The 25859-nt window shown below is 40.0% G+C and overlaps 1 protein-coding gene across 2 annotated transcripts in view; it reads left to right on the top strand.

Moving 5' to 3' along the window:
* The first annotated feature begins 10816 nt into the window (after positions 1-10816).
* Positions 10817-25859, top strand: part of kansl1l (KAT8 regulatory NSL complex subunit 1-like) — a 37763-nt gene continuing 22720 nt past the window's right edge. For both annotated transcript variants that reach the window (XM_053495869.1, XM_053495868.1), the window contains exons 1-3: positions 10817-10964; positions 11923-13054; positions 21320-21461. In XM_053495869.1, the coding sequence (XP_053351844.1) occupies positions 11991-13054; positions 21320-21461 (1206 nt within the window). In that variant the 5' untranslated portion in view covers positions 10817-10964; positions 11923-11990. The remainder of the gene's footprint in view (positions 10965-11922; positions 13055-21319; positions 21462-25859) is intronic.

Below are 25859 nucleotides of genomic sequence, written 5' to 3'. Positions count from 1 at the left end.
CTTATTGCTCCTGTGGCCTGGAGTCCAATGCGAAGCTGAAGGAAGAGAACTCCAGGCTGCGGGAGCAAGTAGAAACGCTGCAAGCCTCAGTCAAAAAGTTAAAGCAGCAGCTCCAGACTTGCAGGCCATCTAACAAGTTATGGAAGGTAAGTGAGAAAAGCATTACTTTCATCTGTTTTTTTCTCTCGTTATGTAAGTATGAATAGAGTGATTTGACACGAAGGAGATGGATATTTTATCAAGAAACTTACAACCAAAGTGAAATTGAGGGTCTGTCCGAGGCATGTTCATAACCTCGGGAAACCGGAGATAGCTTCCTGAGTAGAATGGCCCAAATCTGTGGCCAAAAGTCCTGTCAGCATCCCGTCAGCAAGTGTGAGGTCGCTTCTCAGCCAAGGCAGTGGGCTCACTCACAATTTTGCCTAAGAACACAACCATGAATAAAGAACAATACAAAAACATCCTCAGAGAGCAACTTCTCCCAACCATCCAAAAACAGTTTGGTGATGAACAATGCCTTTTCCAGCATGATGGAGCTCTTTGCCATAAGGCAAAAGTGATAACTAAGTGTCTCGGGGAACAAAACACCTTTTTTGGGTCCATGGCCGGGAAACTCCCCAGACCTTAATCCCATTGAGAACTTGTGGTCAATCCTCAAGAGGTGGGTGAACAAACAAAACCTCAGCACCTCTGAGTGGCACAGCGGTGAAGTGCTAGCCCTATCATCCAGAGATCGCGGCTGATGCTGTAACCTCTCGCAGCCGGAGGTCTAGAGATTGGACTACGGTTCAGAAGATCCCAGGTTCAAACCCCACAACCACCAAGTTGCCACTGTTGGGCCCTTGAGTGCGGCCCTTAACCCTCAACTGCTCAGATGTGTAATGAGATAAAAATGTAAGTCGCTCTGGATAAGAGCGTCTGCCAAATGCCCAAATGTAAATGTAGAGAGAGCTGATTGGCCTTAGTGCTCCCACATTAATCACGGCTCTGCAGCCAATCAGGGGCATCTGTGAACTCACGCAAGCAAAGGGAGCGGATAGCGCTGTCCTTCGAGTCTGTTACGCCGCTCCCAATGGTGTGCGCGTGAGCAAGCAGTTTGAAAAGATGCGGTCGGCTGGCATCACGTTGGTTCGAAAGAAAACATATTCAGCGCAAACGTCTTCGCCCTTCCCGACCGAGTGGTAGTAGTAGCTTAATTTGAGATTTGAGCGCCCCTAGTGACAGGGAGGAATTGGACACGACTAAATTAGGGAGAAAATCGGGGAAAAAAAAAAAAACTCACAAATTCTGACAAATTCCAAGTATTGATTATGTAACATTGGGCTGCGCCATCAATCACGGTGTGGCCCAGAAGTTGATTGACAGCATGCCAGGGCAAATTGTAGAGGTCTTGGAAAAAAAAGGATCAACACTGCAAATATGGCCTCTCTGCATAAACTTAGTGTAATTGACAATAAAAGCTTTTGACACTTATGAAATGCATTTAATTATACTGTACTTCATTATACCTGAGTAACATCTGATACAAAGATCTGAAAAACACTTCTTTTTTTAAAAAGTTCTCAAAACTTTTGGCCAGTAACAAAGTGCTAATAATCATTTGTTGTGTCCTTTTAACATTGTTCTCCATTTAACTATCAATTTCATTCACATAGCATAACATGATGGTCGAGAACAAGAACTTAAAGAACGATCTGAAAACACTGCAAGCCTCAGTGAAGGATTTGGAAGAACTCTGCAAGAACAAAGTAGTGACAAAAAAACAGAAAAAGAGAATGAAGGTAAGAAGGAAAAGCCCTAATGACAGAGTAGAAGTGTGCATATAAAGACATTTTTTTGCCAATTAAGTTTATAATCAGATACTAGCTGTTAAAAAGTCTGCAATGAAAAACTAAGCCATCAGGTTTGAACTTTTTCCTGTGCGTTTTAGGATCAGGAGCAGGAGACGGCGCAAGAGCAAGAGAGTGACTGCATTATTCTTACAAAGAAAATAATTAGGGACGTGTAAAATAGTTTTTTATTATTATTAGAGATTAATTAGAGATTATGAAGTGTGTGTCGAGGGGGATTCTTTACTAAACGTATTTATACAATACAAAGAAAAAGAGACCAAATACTGTAAACCTGGACAGTGAACTTGGCACATGGGTGTTAGTATTACCATCAAAATACAGTATCAAATACCGTACAAAGGAGTTTTCTCCACTGTGGGACTCTCAAGAACTCTACTGTAGGGCCCTTTATTGTGTTGATTAAGGGAGCACCTCAGAGGGCACTTTGTGGCTTTTTCTCATTTGGGGTCACTTTGGCAGCGACTTTATCATGTTTGCTCCATTATAGATGTACTTCAGAGGGCATTATATTGTGTTTGCTTTACTGTAAAAACACAGAGGAGGGATTTTATTGTGTTTGCTTTACAATGAGGGAAACTTAAAGGCCACTTTATTGTCTTTGCCCATGTGGGGGCACCTACGAGGGCACTTTCAAACTTGCTCTTTGTGGGTACTTTATTCTGTTTAATCTACTATTAGAGCACCTTGGTGGCACTTAATCATGTTTGCTCTACTATACAGGCACTATAGAGGGCACCTTATTGTGTTTGGCCATATACGGGTACCTGAGAGGGGACTTTATTGTGTTTGTTCCACTATGAGAGTGTCTTGGAGGGCTTTTTATAATGTTTGCTTCCCAATGGGGGAACCTAAAGGTCACTTTCATACTTGATATACTGCATGGCACCTTAGATGTCAACAGAGGATGCCATTACCATGGTGCTTCATTCTTACCTTGACTCACATGGACAACCCAGACACTTTTTAAGCTCAGCTTTCAATACAGTCAGCCCAAACTTGAAACTTAAACAGCTTGGGATCAGAACACCAATCTGTAACTGGACCCTGGACTTCCTTACACACAGACCACGGTCTGTTCGACTGAACATCCTCACCTCCTCCAGTCTCACCCTCAGCACTGGAGTCCTTCAGGGATGCGTATTGTGTCCTCTCTTATACATTTTTTTCACCCATAACTGCAAACCTGCTTATGCCTACAACAGGGTTATCAAGTTCACAGATGACACCTTGGTGGTGGGCCTGATCAGAGCTAACAGGGAGGAGATCCAACACCTAGAAGCATGGTGTGAGGACAACAATCTGGAACTTAACACCATGAAGATGAAGGAGGACATTGTGGATCTCAGATGAGCTAGCAACCATACACACATCAGCGAAGCTGTTGTTAAACATATACACAGCTTTAAGTTCCTCGAAGTCCACATCTCAAGGACCTCACCTGGTCAATGAACTTCTCTCTACTGGTTTTGAAGGGCACACCAGTGCTTCTATTTTCTGAAGAGAATTAAAAAGTCCACCCTGTGCCCCAATATACCGGAGAATTTTTACAGCTTAGCCATTGAGAACGTCCTCACAAACTGCAACTCAGTGTGGTACGCCAACTGCAACACTTCAGACCGTAAAGCTCTTCAGAGAGTGGTGAGCCCCAGGAATTATTGGGTTTCAGTTACCTACAGTACCATGGAGGACATTTACAAAAAAACACTGTCCTTAAAGGGCAAGAGGCATTATCAAAGAGACCTCTCACCCCAATCATGGACTATTCTTCGTTCTACCACCAGGCAGGCGCTACAGGGGCCTCAGCAATTGCCCTTTCCCCCCTGTGGCAGTTACTGAACTGAGCAGCTGATCTGAGAATGTTAACCTCTACAGTACTGCACTATCACTTTCAGTTCATACTCTTTTAGATAAATACTGAGAGTCGACTCGCATACTGGATATGGGAGTGTTTATCCTTTTGGAAGTATTCTTATTAGTCGCCTTTATGTCTGTGTTTGTGACTATTTCATATGACTTTTTTTTCACATCGCCATCATAAACCTAATTTATCTCAGAATTGTGACCAGATTCTCTTTAGTTATGAGTTATAAAGATTCTAAGTCAAATCTTTTGGTTGGACGCTGAGAGTTGCATTGCATTGAATTTTTTTTATTTTCCCTTGTACATTCTAACTGATATTAGAAAATTACAATAAATCTTAAGTAACATTATTTCGGTATCAATAAATTTATTATTAAAATGATGGTTAAGGGCCTTGCTCAAGGGCCCAACAGGTCTAAACCTGGAACCTTTCGGCACTTTAAGCACTAAGCTACCCTTGCCCCCCTTATCAACTGGTGTAACCAGGGAAAAAAACATATTTATAATTTTTGACTAACTGTTCACACTATAATAAAACATTACATAACCTTCTGACATCAATAAATTAATTTTTGTTTTACATTGTTTCAATTTTCTGTGGTGATACAGTAAGTATAGACCGAGTCAAATCTTTTAGTTCAATGCTGAAAGTCAAATCACATGTTATTTCTGGCTGATATTTATTTGACAGTCACATTAAATATTGCAGCTCCTTTTTATATGCTTTTGTTTCACATCACAGCCAGAACTGAATTAACTTTAGGCATGTGACTGGATTTACTCTAGTGATAAATTGTGGAGAACGAATTAAATCTTTAATTCAGCTTATTTACAGTAAGTGAACTCTGCTGGGGTGGGATGCTGAATCTTATTATTATCTAAACACATTTTTTCTCACTCATACACACTTCCATAAATTTTCTTTAAATTTTGTGAAGCTGCTTTGAGACAATGACCATTGTTAAATGCGCTATATAAATCTAACTTAATTAAATTTTATGAAATTTAATGTTTAGAACAGACTTGTACACTCACCTAAAGGATTATTAGGAACATCATACTAATACGGTGTTTGACGCCCTTTTGCCTTCAGAACTGCCTTAATTCTACGTGGCATTGATTCAAGAAGGTGCTGAAAGCATTCTTTTGAAATGTTGGCCCATATTGATAGGATAGCATCTCGCAGTTGATGGAAATTTGTGGGATGCACATCCAGGGCACGAAGCTCCCGTTCCACCACATCCCAAAGATGCTCTATTGGGTTGAGATCTGGTGACTGTGGGGGCCATTTTAGTACAGTGAACTCATTGTCATGTTCAAGAAACCAATTTGAAATGATTCGAGCTTTGTGACATGGTGCATTATCCTGCTGGAAGTAGCCATCAGAGGATGGGTACATGGTGGTCATAAAGGGATGGACATGGTCAGAAACAATGCTCAGGTAGCCCGTGGCATTTAAACGATGCCCAATTGGCACTAAGGGGCCTAAAGTGTGCCAAGAAAACATCCCCACACCATTACACCACCACCACCAGCCTGCACAGTGGTAACAAGGCATGATGGATCCATGTTCTCATTCTGTTTACGCCAAATTCTGACTTGAAATCGAGACTAATCATACCAGGCAACATTTTTCCAGTCTTCAACTGTCCAATTCTTTTTCCTATTTGTAGTGCAGCCTCAAGGTTGTGCGTGTTGTGGCTTCACAAATGCTTTGCTGCATACCTCGGTTGTAACGAGTGGTTATTTCAGTCAAAGTTGCTCTTCTATCAGCTTGAATCAGTCGGCCCATTCTCCTCTGACCTCTAGCATCAACAAGGCATTTTCACCCACAGGACTGACGCATACTGGATGTTTTTCCCTTTTCACACCATTCTTTGTAAACCCTAGAAATGGTTGTGTGTGAAAATCCCAGTAACTGAGCAGATTGTGAAATACTCAGACCGGCCCGTCTGGCACCAACAACCATGCCACGCTTAAAATTGCTTAAATCACCTTTCTTTCCCATTCTGACATTCAGTTTGGAGTTCAGGAGATTGTCTTGACCAGGACCACACCCCTAAATGCATTGAAGCAACCGCCATGTGATTGGTTGATTAGATGATTGCATTAATGAGAAATTAAACAGCAGGTGTTCCTAATAATCCTTTAGGTGAGTGTATATGTGATTAGATTTTCTCTTCAGAACTGTCCATATACAGTATGTTTTTCTGACCGATACTGGTGACTAAGTTTAGGTCACAGTGTTTTTTTTTTCTTACGTGTCCTTCAGAGCTACAGTATTATCTATATTTCTTTTTAACATTTATCAATATTGTGTATTTATCATGACTTAAATACTTTAAACCTCAGTGCAGCAAGTGAAACCGGGCAACAGTTTTGTTGAAGAGCCACAAATGGGTGTGATGGCCAGGGGTGTGTGAATTGTGGACAGATCCTTAAATGGATGTTGTAAACTAATAGCGTGAAAGGATTTGTGTTGCTTAAATTCCTCTTTGTTGGAAGCACTGAGGTGTGTAGAATGTATGTATTCCGGAGAGATGGTAAGGTTTCTCTTTAAAAAGAGAGAGAGAGAGACGTGACTAGGAAAAGCCAAGATATATGATATATAAGGATATATCACTGAATAAAAGCATAACCTATTATCAAGACCTAGGTATTATTACTGGCCTTGATTTAGGTAATCTCAGACTGTGAAGCGGCGGGTTTGTGGTGAGAGGTTTCTCAGAAGTCAGACAATGACAGATTAATGAGACATTGCCAGATGAATGGCTGGTGGGATTTCCCCAGGTTCGGTTTGTTAAGGCATGTACCTGTACTGTAACACACCAGCCACCAGTGTGGATTAAGGAAGGTAAACTGTCGTACAACACACCTTAAAGTTGTTGAAGTTGTTGCAAATCACGCAGGACTGTAGAGTTATTGTACTGTAGATGGTATTGCTCCTGAGACTTTAAAATTCTCCAAGAGGGAGAGAAGTCACAAAAAAATTACAAAAGTCAGCCGAGTAAAGGCTAGGTAAAAATATTTATTATTATTATTATTATTATTTTTTATAAAGTAATCAGTGGTGTGGTGTGATGAAGCACTGAGTTACTATTACCACCTCAATGTTGATTATTTTCCTACAACAGCACATCATGAAGCGTTTTATTCTTCTAATGCAAACTGTATTTATTAAACATTAATCATTTTTATTAAGAAATTTAATCTGTTTACAGATTTGCTTAATTTCACTTACCAGCCTCTCAATACAACAACAAAATACACACAACTTGACATGAAACCACAAAGCATAAACTCCTCTGTCTAGGAAATGGCATAAGGCCTACAGCTTTACTGTATAAAGCGCTGACACTGGAGACTCTTTCCAGAAATGTGACAGACACAGAAAAACTTCAATATCATAGTATCATACTGTAGTACCGTAGAAACAATAGCAAGCACATTAATCCTGCACTATTGTCAGAGCTGCTGTTATAGAGGATTATCAACACTTTATGACCAATCAGAATTCATTAGCACTGTAGTGTATACCACATTGTGTAAACAGTGACTTCATATACAGTACATCATAATTTCTGCTTGCCAGTTTAAAGCTAGTGAAGATAAAGTTTGACTTGTTTTTACAGCTGTATTCTTTTTGTAGTGTGTACTCTGTTGCAGTGATATAATTGGCCAGCAGGTGGAGGTAGTGATCAATAGCTGTACTACATGTGGAATAGGCTAGTGACCATGTGAGTGAAGGCTGCTCATAATACATAGGGTATACATAATTTTAATAACTATATATTTATTCCTGTGTTAATGTGTCATGGATAAAGATGATATCTTTCTCTTTATGTTTTCATCAGGAATAAAAATTATCTTGTGGGTGTTTCTACAGCATCCAGAGTCCTGAGTGTTAATTATTCGGGGAACAAACTCCAATTTAAAGATAAGTATATTGTAGTGAATATTGATGAAAATCTGCAAAGATTAATATATTAATTGGAGTGTGTGAGATTAGGACACTGAATATAATCTCTCTAAGTCCCTATAATATAAATGCACTTGTTTGTGCTTTTGTTTGCATTGCGGTTAAGCTCATTAGAGCCATTTCTGTGATTTATGCAGAACTTTTTCTTTGGTTTAAAGATCACTTTGTGGTTGCTGAACACAAGTCTGAACAAATCATTAATAACAACTTTTGTTTTATTAACTGTCAATCGCAAATATACATCTTATGTCTTTTATCATGAGACTTAACTTAAAAAAAACAATTATTAACATCTCACTTGATACTAAAAGGAGTAATCTAAAAGACAAGCATGTTTAATTCAAATGAGAATTTTAGTAAGATGGTTTAAAATTTACGACATGATTAGAAAAAGTTTGAGAACCCCTGCATTGAACGACGTGTTCGTATCTGTTTAGAGTTACATTAACATTGTGGAATGTCAATGAAACCAGTTATTTCCTGTTCTCAACTACACCATAGCAGCTTTACACATTTCTTCCCTTTAACTCTCTTTCTCTCTTTTACAAAAACAGGCCACAGCATGTAAACATCTTTGTCTGGGAAGTTACAGCTTTACAATAAACTGTTATCGAGTGCTGGGACTGGAGACTCCTTCCAGAATTTCACTGATACTGCACTGTGTATTTGTGTTTATGTATATGTGATGTCATTTAGTTTCATTCTGTGTACTAGCCTGGAAGGGTGCAGATTTGGCTCAGCTCAGTTTCTGAACCTGCCTGTGTAACTGACCTGTAAAAGCACAGTGAGACCAACAACAAGACCACTGAGTCACACTGCAGGTCTGAACCTGAGAAAAGAGGAAACAACAAACCATCTAATTAAAGCCTGTAACATGGAGTTAATGAATGAAATGTGATGCATTGTACATGTTTATTTAAAAAAAATAGCTTTTCAATACATATCATAAATTATTCAGGGATTTCTATTTATTTATTGTCTAACTGTGTATTATAACACTTTATAATTGAGTAAAAAGGTAGTTGTGTGACCTGATGAACATCCACAGCTCCTGGTACTGGGTGATTGTACACAAAACTGTTTAATATGCAAATGCCTGTTATCTGACATTTACTGCTACACCCGCTCACACACACACACACACACACACACTGCGCTCAACATTTAATTGACACATTTTATGATTCATTTATGCAACTCCCCACCCAAATACAGTGGTGTGAAAAACTATTTGCCCCCTTCCTGATTTCTTATTCTTTTGCATGTTTGTCACACTTAAATGTTTCTGCTCATCAAAAACCGTTAACTATTAGTCAAAGATAACATAATTGAACACAAAATGCAGTTTTTAAATGAAGATTATGTTATTAAGGGAGAAAAAAAACTCCAAATCTACATGGCCCTGTGTGAAAAAGTAATTGCCCCCCCCCTTGTTAAAAAATAACTTAACTGTGGTTTATCACAGTTAAAAGTTCAATTTCTGTAGTCACCCCCAGGCCTGATTACTGCCACACCTGTTTCAATCAAAAAATCACTTAAATAGGAGCTACCTGACACAGAGAAGTAGACCAAAAGCACCTCAAAAGCTAGACATTATGCCAAGATCCAAAGAAATTCAGAAAAAAATGAGAACAAAAGTAATTGAGATCTATCAGGCTGGTAAAGGTTATAAAGCCATTTCCAAAGCCTTGGGACTCCAGCGAACCACAGTGAGAGCCATCATCCACAAATGGCAAAAACATGGAACAGTGGTGAACCTTCCCAGGAGTGGCCAGCCGACCAAAATTACCCCAAGAGCGCAGAGACAACTCATCCGAGAGGCCACAAAAGACCCCAGGACAACAACTAAAGAACTGCAGGCCTCACTTGCCTCAATTAAGGTCAGTGTTCACGACTCCACCAAAAGAAAGAGACTGGGCAAAAACGGCCTGCATGGCAGATTTCCAAGGCACAAACCACTTAAGCAAAAAGAACATTAAGGCTCGTCTCAATTTTGCTAAAAAACATCTCAATGATTGCCAAGACTTTTGGGAAAATACCTTGTGGACCGACGAGACAAAAGTTGAACTTTTTGGAAGGTGCGTGTCCCGTTACATCTGGCGTAAAAGTAACACAGCATTTCAGAAAAAGAACACCATACCAACAGTAAAATATGGGGGTGGTAGTGTGATGGTCTGGGGTTGTTTTGCTGCTTCAGGACCTGGATGGCTTGCTGTGATAGATGGAACCATGAATTCTACTGTCTACCAAAAAATCCTGAAGGAGAATGTCCGGCCATCTGTTCGTCAACTCAAGCTGAAGCGATCTTGGGTGCTGCAGCAGGACAATGACCCAAAACACACCAGCAAATCCACCTCTGAATGGCTGAAGAAAAACAAAATAAAGACTTTGGAGTGGCCCAGTCAAAGTCCTGACCTGAATCCTATTGAGATGTTGTGGCATGACCTTAAAAAGGCGGTTCATGCTAGAAAACCCTCAAATAAAGCTGAATTACAACAATTCTGCAAAGATGAGTGGGCCAAAATTCCTCCAGAGCTCTGTAAAAGACTCGTTGCAAGTTATCGCAAACACTTGATTGCAGTTATTGCTGCTAAGGGTGGCCCAACCAGTTATTAGGTTCAGGGGGCAATTACTTTTTCACACAGGGCCATGTAAGTTTGGATTTTTTTTCTCCCTAAATAATAAAAACCATCATTTAAAAACTGCATTTTGTGTTTACTTGTGTTATCTTTGACTAATAGTTAAATGTGTTTGATGATCAGAAACATTTAAGTGTGACAAACATGCAAAAGAATAAGAAATCAGGAAGGGGGCAAATAGTTTTTCACACCACTGTACATAACCAGGCACTTAATGAGTGTATACACACACACACACACACACACAGGATGTTGTCTCAACAGTATACAGTATTAGACACTCCCAACTGTATTAGAAGGATGTACAATTTTGGACACACTTAAGTAAATGTTTAGTTTGTGTGTGTGCGTGTGTGTGTGTGTGCATTTGTGTGCGCGTGATTTTGGACACACTTTAGTAAATGTTTACTGTATAAGTGTGTGTGTGTGTGAAAGAGAGAGAGCGAGAGAGAGCAAGAGAGAGAGACGTTGCCATGGGTGAACGCGCCACGGCGCGCGAGACTCCCCTGCTCGAGCTGTGTGCTCAGTGCTGTGTGCGAGCGCCTTCATGACAGTCTCGCGCGCCGGTTTAACGGCATTTTAACAGATTTTTGCGCACCGGAGCGGATATATTTCCTCCAAATCACTATTTTGGTAAGTCTTTATTGTTTAATCAATACGATTATCCTTAAGATCTCCTTAAATATGCGTCAAAAAGTATCCCTGTAAAAATCTGTTATGATTTATATAGATAGATTAGAGTATCCGCTGTTTAGTTCGCGCCAAACAAAAGTAAAAACCCAGACAAGTTTATAACTAGTCAGTGTAAATCTTTCTTATGGTTAAAATTAAACAGTTTTTATCATCATTTAGACAAATCTACGCTTGAGAATGTAAGTTTTAAACCTTTGGGAAACGACCAGCCACGGTCCCAAATCGCGCACTGGGGCACTAAATAGGGTGCCAGAAAACTCCCGTGCGCGCGTTACTTTGGTTACTGCAGGTGGCCTTTTAAGGAAGGGGTGCGCGGTTTGGGATGAAACCCCAACGCTTTCTGTTCTACTATTTCCAGCATTCTCTTATAAACAGAACTGCCTGAATAAGAATAAATATTAAAAGAAATATTTTTATTGTTTAAAAAAAAAAATCAAATTAATAAAAATGGATTTAATTAGGATGGATTATGCACTACATTCTGAATACTAAAACATGCTGTCATATACAGTGTAAAGATATTTAAATCTGCTTTATTGAACAAACAAGTAAACAAAATGACAGATTAGGAAATGAGGCTTTAACATTATATAGTGTCGAATGCATAAACAATACTAACAGTGTTGTATTTGCTCCCTTCATTAATTATTGTTATTATTATTTTGCATATTTATAACTTTAGATATGCAAAAAAATAAAAATAAATCAGGATTCCTACCTGGACCTACGTGAAATAGTAAAAGATGTGGAAGACTTGTTGGGTCTACGTAGGTCTATGGGCAATTACCTTTTTTACATGGGTCCAGGAAGGTTTGGAATAAGAAAATAAGACATTTGATCACCCATTAAGTTCAAGCCTACCTTTCATAAGGTTAATCATTTGTGTTCTTACTTCTAGCCCAAGACCCTAAAATACCGATATCCACTGGCCTTATGGTATAAATCATTAAAACAGTTTGGTCCAGAATGCCACCAGCCCTCAAGAAGACTTCAGAGAAAGACGGTCTGATTCACATTTCATCTCCACTTTTAACCCGAGACCCGGATTTCAGCAAAGAACTGGATCCTGAGATTAACCTCACAGACGACAGCTATGCCAGGTCTTGGTTGAATCTATCCTCCTTGTCTTTTCTAGACTCCTGTGGCATGAAAAGTTCTCTAGACCTACCAGATTTGCCCCTGGATCACAACTCGGCATTTTATAAAATTGACCTCCAGTCAAGTTTGGAATCTTTGCTCGGCTGTGCGTCCATGGACGAAAGTGGTGCAGATTTTCCGTTGCTTCAGGACGACTCCAGGTTTGAAGAACAAACAGTGGTGGAAGAGCAGTCTAGAAATGTTTTAAAAGAACATCAGGCAAACTTAAGGCAAACTTTGACACCTCTGCAGTATATTGAAAGAGAAAGCAAACTTCTTTCTTCAGGAAGATCAAGCAGAATCATAAACAAAAGCCAGAGCCATGCTTTAACACCAGCCTGGCACTCGGGATCTCACATTTCAGCGCAGGAGGAAGTGGACGCTCGGAGAATGCGACTCGCTTCTCAACAACGTGCATTAGCAACTCGCATCGATCAAGCGAAACTAAGGCTTCACGCACTGCTGGGTGAAAATACCGTGCAGGTCTTAAACGAGCAGTTAGAAGTGATGAGATGGAGAGAACTTTCAATGATGTCCACTAAACCGAAAACCGAACCTGGATCACTCAGTCCTGCAGAAAACACATGTGCTAATGTTTCAGGGGTTCATGAAGAACCTGAGAGTTTTCCCAATTACTCTACACAGCACACAGTTTTAAAGTTACATGATTCAGGAGTGGAGCAGAGAAGCTGTGACCTCAGTGCTTCTTCTAAATGCTTATTGATAGAGAAAAGCTCTGAGAGTGTGCAGTTTATAAAAGATGTGCAAAGTTTAACATGGTGTGGACGGGCAGTACTTCATGTGGCACAACAGGCTCTGGACTCAGATGCTACAGAAAGCAGCTCAGATGATGAATGGGAAGAAGACACCCAAGGAAATAGATCCAGCTCTGGGTGAGTGTGACACAGATGTGACTTTATATATCATATAGCTATGTTCTACTATAGTGCTAACCTAAATTGTCATACTCTTTTAAGTTTTACACATTTTATGTTTTATACTACATCTCAAAATCGATTAAAGCCTTGCAAATGGGATATTGCAGAGGGTCAGGGGTAGCTCAGTGGTAAAGGCATTGAACTATGGTTCGGAAGATCCCAGGGTCAAACCCTGCAAAAGAGCGTCTGCGAAATGCCTAAATGTAAATATTGCAGTCTTTAGATGCTTTATTATTAAGACTTGCACTTGAGCATTAATGGTCAATTAACCTACCAATTATCCTCAAAATGCTTCTTATCCAGAGCGAGTAATATTTGTATTTCATTATACATGTGAGCAGTTGAGGGTTCAGGATCTCGCTCAAGAGACTAACAGGGACAACTTGGCAGTCGTGGGATTTGACCCTGGGACCTTTTGAACCCAATGCCGTAACCACGTAGCTATCCCAGACCCCACCCTCTTCCCCTTGACTGGAATCTACCAGTGCCCAATTAAATTCATTAAACATCATTAAGAAAGGCACACACCTGTCTATATACAGTAAGGTCTCACAGTAGATGTGAGACAGAAAACAGATCCATGAGTTCCCTTGTGACACAAGCACTCCACCAATCAGGTCTATATCGTAAAGTGGCCAACAGCAAGAAAACAAATCAGTGGCTGCAAAACAGCTCTGTGAAAGTTCTAGGGTGGCCCAGAGAGGGTCCAGACCTGAACCTAGTAAAGCATCTGTGGAGAGATCTGAAAATGTGGCCATACGACCTGACTGATCTTAGATAATTTACTCAGAAAGAATTGAAGACACTTCCAAAAGAAAGTCTGGCCAAGTTTATAGCATCAGTCACAAACAGACTTAAGGCTGCCAAAAGTCCTTCAACCGAGCCCTAAATTAATAAAACACTCCTGTTTCACTTTGTCATTGGGAAGTGTTAGTGAAAACAATGATAAAGGATTTTAATTTGTGAAGTTTCCTTGCTTTGTTTGTCCTGTTGAGAGCTTCTTCCTTTTGAGCTATGGATGTCTCCAGTTTCTTCAGGTACCCCTGACCTATTTTGATCGCTGCATTGATCGATGATCACTGACTTGCCATTGTGCCATAATGATGCCTCAAAGAATGTTTAAAGTTTGAGATATATTTTAAAAACCAGCCTTTCTGTATCTTTGTGCAGAACTTCCTGGACCTATTTTAACACCTTCTTCTTCCTTGTTTTTTAACAGTGTTTGGAATCCAGTAAGTTTGCACTACCGCCAACTGTAGGTCTCACTCTCGCTCATCTTCCCGACCTTTTCCAGTCCAGTTTACTTAAAATAATAAATAAACAAAACATTAAATGCTTCCTTCCTTCCCTGATCTCATCTTGTCTTGTTCTGTGTCTTAAACTCTTCGTCTGCTTTTATCCACTTTATCTTCTCTACATTTTCCCTTTTAGTATCACTCTGCACCTTTGGTTGAAGTCCTTGGTTGTATCACTGCCACCTATTGATCTCACTCTCATTCAACCTACCTGTTGTTTCTTGAGCTTCATGCTGCTGTCTGTCCATGTCTGTTCTTTAATAACCTTTAGGATATTTCAGGGAGAGGTTGAATACTTGTTTAATGCACTGCATATGCAAGAGCTTCAGAGCCCTCAAGAGTCTTGCATCAGTGATGGTCCTGATAAATCACAGTGGTGGGTTTCCTGTACTGTCTGAGCCTTAGTCATGTCCACAGATTCTTATAATTAGGAACTGTCATTCGTGTCGAGGCTGGTACTTGTCCAGGAGCACGTACATATCAGTCTCCTGTGGATCAGAGAGGGAGGAAAGAGCTTTTAAGACTGAAACGCAATAAGACCTCGTGGACAGTTTGGAGCAAGAAAAGCTTATTTTGCCCTGAGCTGGGCTTCAACTGTCTGGAAATGCCAATGTAATGGCTTTAAGATCTCAGCAGGAAAGATGTAGTCGAAATCTCCTTTTATTATTTCTAGTGGGTGAGGGTACAACTCGGCCTTAGTTAGCTTTTACAATATCGAAGTCTTTAAATACGAATTTCTATTAATTCCTATAGAGCCAAGAGCTGTGCAATTTAATCAACTATGCAATTAATTTAGTTTTTAATTGAGAATTGATTCACACCTTTAGCACAAAATGCAACTTGCTTCCATCCTCTGCAAATCCTCGCATTTTGAAATAATTTCTGTTTAATTTGTTTCTTCATTTTTCGAGTTTATGGGCAGTTGGTACAACAGCGCCACCTCTTGGACTGAAGAATGGTGTAGTGTAAATATTTCGGATGCATCAGAATTATTTGTTTCAGACCTTTCGATTTGTTTGGCTTGCATTGAAGTTGTAGGCAGTAGAATTCGCTATCGATGGTCTGGCCCCTGTGGACAAATAATCGATGCACAATACCGCAAATGTTGAAAAGGTTGATGAGGATGCCTTTTTTGGTCATGGAGACGATGAGTTCTTTCACTGTGAAGATTGTTGGTTCGAGACACCCAATTTTCGTCACGTGTGACAATCGCCTGGACTGTTCCGTGTGATTTAGCGACAGAAGTTTTAATACATTGAATGGTTATGACATTTTTAGCAGGTTATGCTCGTTAGCGGTCTTCCTGATCTCTCGTCGTCTTCCAGTAATGTTCGTCCACTCGTGCCGCTCAAAACACCTTGAACAATTCATGGCAGCATCGCGGTAAACTTGCAGAATCATATCAAACATCTTTGTGGCACAGTTTAAGTTTTCATTTATTTTGTTTTTCTAACTCTTTGTCCATGATGAGATAGCAGACGTGGTAACGCACATGATCAGAATAGCACCAGTTGCACAGCTCCTGATGTACACAGGGCGATGTCTTTTGGCGTGATTATCTGTACAAAACTAGTCTCAAAACCTTTCGATACCACCTCATATCATCAGATATTAGACGTTGCTTTCTGAACCTTTTTTTACAAGCACTCCCAAAGAATCATGCTTTCAAACCTGATACTACCATCGCTAACAATCGCACTGAAATGAAAGCATATTATCATCTGAATCGCGTATAACACACAGGATAATTCACCTTCACACAACCTCTGGAAGAAAATGATGCAGCTATGAGATAGGATTCCTGCTGTGTTATCTCCGGCACATTGTTGCGTTTATTTTGATGAGTAACAGCATCACACTAACCCTAGGAATATTGAACATGCTGAGACAAACATGTGAAGATTTAGATCTTCAATTCCAGGCTAAAAAAGATAAAGTTGAAGTTGAAAAAAGATAAAGATGGCATAAAAAAAAAACCCATAAGGCTGAACAGAAAAAGTTTAATCTTGCGAGCACATCTTGGTAAAGATTACTTGCAGGTTTGGATGGAATGCAGGAAGAGGAAGGTGTGTGTGTGTGTGTGTGTGTGTGTGTGTGTGTGCAGACCAGGAAGTACACAGGATATCTTTTGTAATACCGCAGACTGAGCTTCTCTATAAAGAGAGAGAGAAAGGAATGGCTAAAGCCCATCACATAATGAGCTCCGGGAGTGAAAACGTGTGTAGGAGTGTCTGTTTTTTTCCAAAGCTAAACCATGATCTTGTGGGTAAATTGTTACAGCGTTCACCTCATGCTGTGGCTAAAAGTCCTTGCGAAGTCCAGCAACGTCCTGACTTGGGCATGCTTAGACATTGTCTCTGTGGCACTTTTGTCTTTTTGTAATTTAAGTCACAGGTTATATTAACACACTCATTCTAATGCATTTCTCTTCTGTAGTAACGACTCATTCTCCAGGCGTGTATAGCTGACGCTCCACATGATCTAACACTCTTAAACAAAGAGGTACAGTCTGTGGTGTAGTGGTGCTTCCAGAAGTGGCTATAAATATAAATGTATCCTTCTTTTTTTTTTAAGTGGCCTGTCTAGCAAAGGGAAGAAAGGCCATGTGCTATAAACAGTGACCTGGGAGACAGTGACGCTTACAGATTTATTTTACGTTATTAAGGGGCAGTAGCGTAGCTGGGCTTTGGTCACCTGAGCTGCTGCTAGCTAGCATGTAATTCTAGGTTTAGCGTATCAATGTAGATGAAGAAGTGTGTTTTCTCTGCGCTGACTGAAAAATAAACAAGTATACGCCGTACGACAAGTCCATTCGGGTACTTGCCAATACTGAGTACCGATGCCAGAGCACAACTTGAACAATTGTACATACACTCACCTAAAGGTTTATTAGGAACACCATACTAATACGGTGTTTGACCCCCTTTTCATCTTCAGAACTGCCTTAATTCTACGTGGCATTAATTCAACAAGGTGCCGAAAGCATTCTTTAGAAATGTTGGCCCATATTGATAGGATAGCATCTTGCAGTTGATGGAGATTTGTGGGATGCACATCCAGGGCACGAAGCTCCCGTTCCACCACATCCCAAAGATCCTCTATTGGGTTGAGATCTGGTGACTGTGGAGGCCATTTTAGTACAGTAAACTCCTTGTCATGTTCAAGAAACCAATTTGAAATGATTCGAGCTTTGTGACATGGTCCATTATCCTGCTGGAAGTAGCCATCAGAGGATGGGTCATTGGTGGTCATAAAGGGATGGACATGGTCAGAAACAATGCTCAGGTAGCCAGTGTCATTTAAACGATGTCCAATTGGCACTAAGGGGCCTAAAGTGCACCAAGAAAACATCCCCCACACCATTACACCACCACCAGCAGCCTGCACAGTGGTAACAAGGCATGATGGATCCATGTTCTCATTCTGTTTACGCCAAATTCTGACTCTACCATTTGAATGTCTCAACAGAAATCGAGACTCATCAGACCAGGCAACATTTTTCCAGTCTTCAACTGTCCAATTTTGGTGAGCTCATGCAAATTGTAGCCTCTTTTTCCTATTAGTAGTGGAGATGAGTGGTACCCGGTGGGATCTTCTGCTGTTGTAGCCCATCCGCCTCAAGGTTGTGCGTGTTGTGGCTTCACAAATGCTTGGCTGCATACCTCGGTTGTAACGAGTGGTTATTTCAGTCAAAGTTGCTCTTCTATCAGCTTGAATCAGTCGGCCCATTCTCCTCTGACCTCTAGCATCAACAAGGCATTTTCGCCCACAGGACTGCTGCATACTGGATGTTTTTCCCTTTTTACACCATTCTTTGTAAACCCTAGAAATTGTTGTGCGTGAAAATCCCAGTAACTAAGCAGATTGTGAAATACTCATGCCCGTGGCATGGTTGTTGCCCAATTGGCTCAAAATTGCTTAAATCACCTTTCTTTCCCATTCTGACATTCAGTTTGGGGTTCAGGAGATTGTCTTGACCAGGACCACACCCCTAAATGCATTGAAGCAACTGCCATGTGATTGGTTGATTAGATAATTGCATTAATGAGAAATTGAACAGGTGTTCCTAATAATCCTTTAGGTGAGTGTACTGTATGTTAATACATTAGTGTATGTGTATATATGTGTATACGTATGTATGTATGTATGTATGTATGTATGTATGTATGTGTGTACATATATGTGTGGGTATAATATGCACATAAATGTAAAAATTGTAAATCGTCTCACAATAAAGGGTGTATAAAACTCTTCCCATAATGCACCAGAGTGCGGTCTCTTCTCCATTTAGCTCTCCACATGAGCCAGTTTGCCGCTTGTTTTTCCTTGGAGCATTTTTGGTAGATATTAACCCAGGAACATCCGGAATCCATAATTAGTTCCGGAATTAATACAAAATATAAAGTAAAAATAAAACAAATTCACTTTTGAAAAGAATCGTGGCTGGTGTGAGGGCGACGAGACCCGCACTGCTACATCCTTTCAAACCTTTTTCCTCACAAGCGCCGTTGTTGCAGTACAGTTACTAAAGAAAAGTCACTACATTTTGACACAAAATTGTGTGTTGTGATCAGGTGAGGCTCGGCAGACAACGTGTATACTACTCGTCTTGCAAAACACTCGCAGGCGCAAAAGTTATTTGCAATCCAAGGTTTTACTGTAGTTGTCTAGACATCACAGTTTGTCACAGTTTGAGATTCTACGTTTAACGTTGGCCAATGTGACAAGTTAATCAGCGCGATTCACTTCACCTGTCTGTGGCTTTAATGTCACGACTGACCGGCGTACAAGATAACAGAACTAACTTAATCGTCTAAAGCATGATTCAGAACATTAAATGGTTCAATTTATGAGGTGAGTTTTTAATCTTTAGCGAATGACAAGCAGTATCCTAACATGCTAGTATTTTAAAATAATCAGCTGCATGGCGGTAAGAACTACGGTAAGGAAACTCCGCTTCATTACACTACCCTGGTGTTATCTTATGTATATATATATATATATGATGTTCATACTTATTTTATTCCTCTCTGTTGTGAGGTTGATGAGACATTAGATGATCCTCTAAAGCAACAACTTCTAATTGCTTTTCTAACACGTGTGACATCACGGCATGACTGAGAGCAGTGTGTACGCTCAGAAAAACAGGGATCTGTCCCGAGAACAGTTTCTTATTTATAGAGAAATTTGAACAGTCACTTGTGCCATGTTCTTGGTTCAGCTTCTGTTTTACACATGTTTACAATTTAACGTGGTTTAGGTGGTTATGGGGGAAAAAAGGCACACCCAGGTTCAGTGTGTGTTCATACAGCATGTTTGACAGAAATAAAAAGGAAAAAAAACATGAAATACTGTAGGACTATCCCATAAAGGAGCTGTGTGTGTGTGTGTGTGTATTTGTGTGTGTGTGTCTTCAGGCAATGACCTTGTGTCTCAGCAGGAGGAATCCTGCTTCTCCTCTGTGTGTGTGTGCATGTGTGTGTGTGTGTGTGTGTGTTTGTTTTCATTGCTGCTCCACTGCGCTCTAAATATTCGTGGAATTTTCCTATTAGCTAGTCGGTCTAAAGAGAGACTTTGCTTGTTATATATTTACTGAGCAGGAAGAAAGGGTCACAGGGTTCAGACAGAGTTAAGCACATAATATTCTGCCTTTGAGAGGCGAGATTGCTCAGCTTATTATCTCTAATTTTGTTTATCAAAAGTTCACCAATGTGCACACATTCCACTGACAGGTTAAGTTTTTTTTTCACCATCACAATGTATCTGTACCACATTGATACCAAATTGATATCTCGTTGAAGTATGTACAAATTTGAGCAGGATTAATATGAGTATTATCATTAAAGTGAATACCGAACCATACTAGAGGTTGTATCATTATGCATTGTATTGTGTCACTAGTAACAAGTCGTTGGTTGCTATTTCTTTCTTGTTAGTGTCTTTCCATTTACATTTACATTTGGCACATGATCTTATCCAGAGATACTTTGTGCTTTAAGGTTTCCATCATTTAAATATATTCTTACGCTGGTTTACTGGGTTAATAACTAGATGTAACATCAATTAAACACTGTTTGTAAGGATTTGTTTATTTATTCATTTATTTATTGTACTTGAGATTGAACAAGCACATGAGGGGCATCTGTGGAGAGAAATGGACGAATTCTATAGAGTTATAAAGAAGAAATCGAATAAGACGAGGTAGGGTTAGCAACGTCACCACAGCACGTTTCAGCTGATGAGATTCCATCCAGAATGCGATGTCTGCCTGTCTGGCATCATTATCAGCATTTTTCCCTTCTCTTGTCCTGTTTGCGAAGTCTTGCTGAGAATTTTGTGTAGTTGTAAGCATTATTTCTCTGCATATTGGTCCTGATTTTCTGACTCAGGCTTGTATGGTCATTTTATTATCAGTTTTGTTAACACTAGCAATTTGAAAAGTGATGTTGATGTCTTCAATATCATTTATTTTATTTGGTTTAATGATATGTTTGTAAACATTAATTTCTTGCATAGTATAAGTTTGATTTGCAGTAATAGGGTTATTCTCGTCATCAAATTTAATTACAAGTCGTTGTGCAACTGGAGTAAAAAAGCTGCGCTCTCATTCACTCCCAAATCAGTATATCTTCACTCAGCTGACAAGGCTGATACCGTACATTGTGTGAATGCACATAAGCCTCAACTGGCTTCAATTAGCGCTTGAACTTCTTGAACCTGGTATGATCTGTAACGCTAAATCGAGCAAGACTAATACCAATACAAATAAACCTAACTTTTATTAGCGGGCTTTGCGGAATACCTCCCAGGTCTCCTCAGGACAGTGGAAATTAACTAGTCATGTTGTTTATAGTGCACTCCTGTAACTCTCTCTCTCTCTCTCTTTCTCTCTCTCTCTCTCTTTCTCTATTTATCTCTCTCTCAGCTGTCTGGGATGTGAGTGGAGGTTTCAGAGTGATAAAGCGAAGCTGGCGAGTCAGTGGACTTGGCTGAAGCTCAGGCTATCTGAGCTGGATTTGCAGATTCAGCAGGTTTCCAAGCTCCATCAGCACCTTCACAGCAACAAGGTAAAGAGCTAACACATCTCCACTCCCAATTCTGTTTATCAAAAAGAAAGAATCACAGATTTAATATTATATCATAGGTAGATTGACGATTTGTTTAGATTAAATTTTTGGGCATTGCGATCTTCGATTTAATAAAATTTAAAATTTTAATTACTGGTGCTGAAGTATTAAAAATGACTTTTTTAATGCCAAATACAGTATTTTGCTACGCAAAAGTCCAGTGAGTGGCAGTGTGAATCAAATCAGAATTGAATCAAACCACAAAAGAACATTTAAACCGCATAAACAATTTCATCACACAGCTTTATTTATCATGGTGTGATTTAAAACCAACATTAATGTGCACTTAGTAAATTTGTTGAATGGTAGCAGACTTTACAGACCTTTTTACTAGTAAAATGTAAAAAAAACTTGCTGCTGTAATAGAGTAGACTGGATACTCTAAGGAAAAGCAGTGGAAGAAAAGGAAATATGCGACAATTTAACATGGAGTTACAGAATGGTAAAACTTATAAAAACTTGTAAAAAATGCAACTTCTGGTCTCTTTCTTGTGCCGTACAATGTTATACCTACAGGAATTCCCCCAAAAAAATGACCTGATCCAAAAATCTTTTCTATCTTCTCACAGAAATAACAATTATAACTAGATACAAAAGTTTGTTTAGACAAACTTTAAGTTGGCTTGAGAAAGCCGGAGATGGAAGTTTAAAAGTGTGAAAAGTTTAAAATAGTTTAAGAAGTTAAAAAAGTTAAAACAGTTTAAGTTTAAAAGGTTTAAAAGACAGATAGATAGATAGTGTCAGACAGATAGACAGTTACAGATATATAGATTGATAGATACATAGATACATGATTGAGTCTATAGATAGATAGAAATAGTCAGATTACAGATAGATAGATAGATAGATAGATAGATAGATAGATAGATAGATAGAAATAGTCAGATGATAGATAGATAGATAGATAGATAGATAGATAGATAGATTAGTTAGAAATAGTCAGATGATAGATAGATAGACAGAAAAGTTAGATAATTTTGAATGAGTTAAAATGTGTTAGAAATAGTACATAGAAGGGAAGTCTATAGATAGATAGAAATAATCAGATTACAGATAGATAGATAGATAGATAGATAGATAGATAGATAGATAGATAGATAGATAAGTTTGAATGAGTTTGAATGGGTTAGAAATAGTACATAGAAGGGGATGGGTCGTGCATGCGCACGCACACTCTTCTGTGACAGACACAGAGAACCGCAAACTGTAATAATTAAGCTCTCAAACAAACGCTTCCCAACCGAGAACCGTAGGTCCGATCGCAAAAATTCTTTCACCGTGAGTGGCAGGAACTTCCCGACTACGACATATTGAATCCTCATGCCCGTAGAGTGTATCATATTGACGTGGTGACAGTGTAAAGACACCCACCGATTCACACTCTGTGAATAGGGCAGTTGACAGTGGCACGCATGGTGAAAAATCAAAATTTTCATCAAACTTAAACTGCTCTCGTGAAGCAACCGTGAAAGTTATCAAAACACGGACCCAATCCGTAAAAGTCCAAGGTCTTGTGACCCGTTTAAACTTTGAATGATGTTTCTACGACAAATTATGGCCGAACGGTAAGCTTTCAAAGTGACCCATGTTTTCACCCTTTGTCGGGCTATTTCCCATTGAAATGAATAGGGGAAAATGGGGTGGTTATTTGGGAATTTCGGGAAAACTGTGCGACGGATCCCTACCAAAAGTCATAGCACACCATTCCCGAAGAAGGCGCACGGTTTGACACCTCACTCATGGCACTCGGGCAAAGTTAGTCTCAATTTTAAGTCTGTGGGGGGTTAATTGCCCCCTGCGAGGGCAATTGATCACCCACCCCTTAGAAAAGTCACAGCACCCCATTCCCGAATAAGGCGCACGGTTTGACACCTCACTCATGGGACTCGGTCAAAGTTGGTTTTAACGTTAAGTCTGTGGGTGGTTAATTGCCCCCTGCGGGGGCAATTAACCACCCACCCCTTAGAAGAGTCACAGCACCCGAACCCCGAATAAGGCGCACGGTTTGACACCTCACTCATGGGACTCGGGCAATGTTGGTCTCAATGTTAAGTCTGTGGGTGGTTAATTGCCCCCTGCGGGGGCAATTAACCACCCACCCCTTAGAAGAGTCGATCCCCGAATAAGAGTCGATCCCTGAATAAGGCGCACGGTTTGACACCTCACTCATGGGACTCGGGCAATGTTGGTCTCAATGTTAAGTCTGTGGGTGGTTAATTGCCCCCTGCGGGGGCAATTAACCACCCACCCCTTAGAAGAGTCGATCCCCGAATAAGAGTCGATCCCCGAATAAGGCGCACGGTTTGACACCTCACTCATGGGACTCGGGCAATGTTGGTCTCAATGTTAAGTCTGTGGGTGGTTAATTGCCCCCTGCGGGGGCAATTAACCACCCACCCCTTAGAAAGGTCACAGCACCCCATTCCCGAATAAGGCGCACGGTTTGACACCTCATTTGTTGGTTTACGATGAACGGTGCGGGACCAGTTATAATTCGCTAAAATCCCCATTATAAGTCAATGGGACGGTTAATTGCCCCCTGCGGGGGCAATTAACCGCCCACCCCTTAGGAAAGTCATAGAAAAATTCTTCCCGAATATTCTGCACGCTTTGACACCTCACTCATGGGTCTACGATAAATGGTGCGGGACTAGTTCATCGCCAAAATCCCTATTATATGTCAATGGGGCAAATTGGGGACCTCTCCTGCCCCGGGGGTAAAACTTATACCCTTGTGCATGGTATCATTTGACAAAGGCTGCAAACATCTTCAAATAGGGTTAATTTAACGTTTCTACAAAGTTCCCTCTCTGCGCAACAAACCGTCAAAATTCGTCTCAATGTTAAGTCAATGGGATTTTTGGGCCGGTTAATTGCCCCTGCGGGGCAATTAGTAAGTCCGATCAGTTAGAAAAGATATAGCACACCCCGTGAGATCAGTCTGAAGGTCTGGGCCGAGTTTGGAGTTAGTGGAGTTAAAGCTCTAGGAGGAGATAGTGTTTACAAATTTAGTCTCGGAATAATAATAATAACTAGATACAAAAGTTTGTTTAGACAAACTTTAAGTTGGCTTGAGAAAGCCGGAGATAAAAGTTTAAAAGTGTGAAAAGTTTAAAATAGTTTAAGAAGTTAAAAAAGTTAAAACAGTTTAAGTTTAAAAGGTTTAAAAGACAGATAGATAGATAGATAGTGTCAGACAGATAGACAGTTACAGATATATAGATTAATAGATAGAAAGATAGATTCATGATTGAGTCTATAGATAGATAGAAATAGTCAGATTACAGATAGATAGATAGATTAGTTAAAAATAGTCAGATGATAGATAGATAGATAGATAGATAGATAGATAGATAGATAGATAGTGTCAGACAGATAGACAGTTACAGATATATAGATTGATAGATAGATAGATTCATGATTGAGTCTATAAATAGATAGAAATAGTCAGATTACAGATAGATAGATAGATTAGTTAAAAATAGTCAGATGATAGATAGATAGATAGATAGATAGATAGATAGATAGAGAGATGAGTTTGAATGAGTTTGAATGGGTTAGAAATAGTACATAGAAGGGGATGGGTCGTGCATGCGCACGCACACTCTTCTGTGACAGACACAGAGAACAGCAAACTGTAATAATTAAGCTCTCAAACAAACGCTTCCCAACCGAGAACCGTAGGTCCGATCGCAAAAATTCTTTTACCGTGAGTGGCAGTAACTTCCTGACTACGACATATTGAATCCTCATGCCCGTAAAATGTATTATATTGACGTGGTGACAGTGTAAAGACACCCTCCGATTCACACTCTGTGAATATGGCAGTTGACAGTGGCACGCATGGTGAAAAATCAAAATTTTCATCAAACTTAAACTGCTCTCGTGAAGCAACCGTGAAAGTTATCAAAACATGGACCCAATCCGTAAAAGTCCAAAGTCTTGTGACCCGTTTAAACTTTGAATGATGTTTCTACGACAAATTACGGCCGAACGGTAAGCTTTCAAAGTGACCCATGTTTTCACCCTTTTTCAGGCCATTTCCCATTGAAATGAATAGGGGAAAATGGGGTGGTTATTTGGGAATTTCGGGCAAACCGTGCGACGGATCCCTACCAAAAGTCATAGCACAGCATTCCCGAAAAAGGCGCACGGTTTGACACCTCACTCATGGCACTCGGGCAAAGTTAGTCTCAATGTTAAGTCTGTGGGAGGTTAATTGCCCCCTGCGGGGGCAATTAACCACCCACCCCTTAAAAGAGTCACAGCACCCGATCCCCGAATAAGGCGCACGGTTTGACACCTCACTCATGGGACTCGGTCAAAGTTGGTTTTAAT

Source organism: Clarias gariepinus, chromosome 5 (assembly GCF_024256425.1).
Source record: "Clarias gariepinus isolate MV-2021 ecotype Netherlands chromosome 5, CGAR_prim_01v2, whole genome shotgun sequence".
Lineage (NCBI taxonomy): Eukaryota > Metazoa > Chordata > Actinopteri > Siluriformes > Clariidae > Clarias > Clarias gariepinus.
The sequence above is the reverse complement of the archived record's forward strand: the minus strand, read 5'-3'. Positions and strand labels throughout refer to the sequence as shown.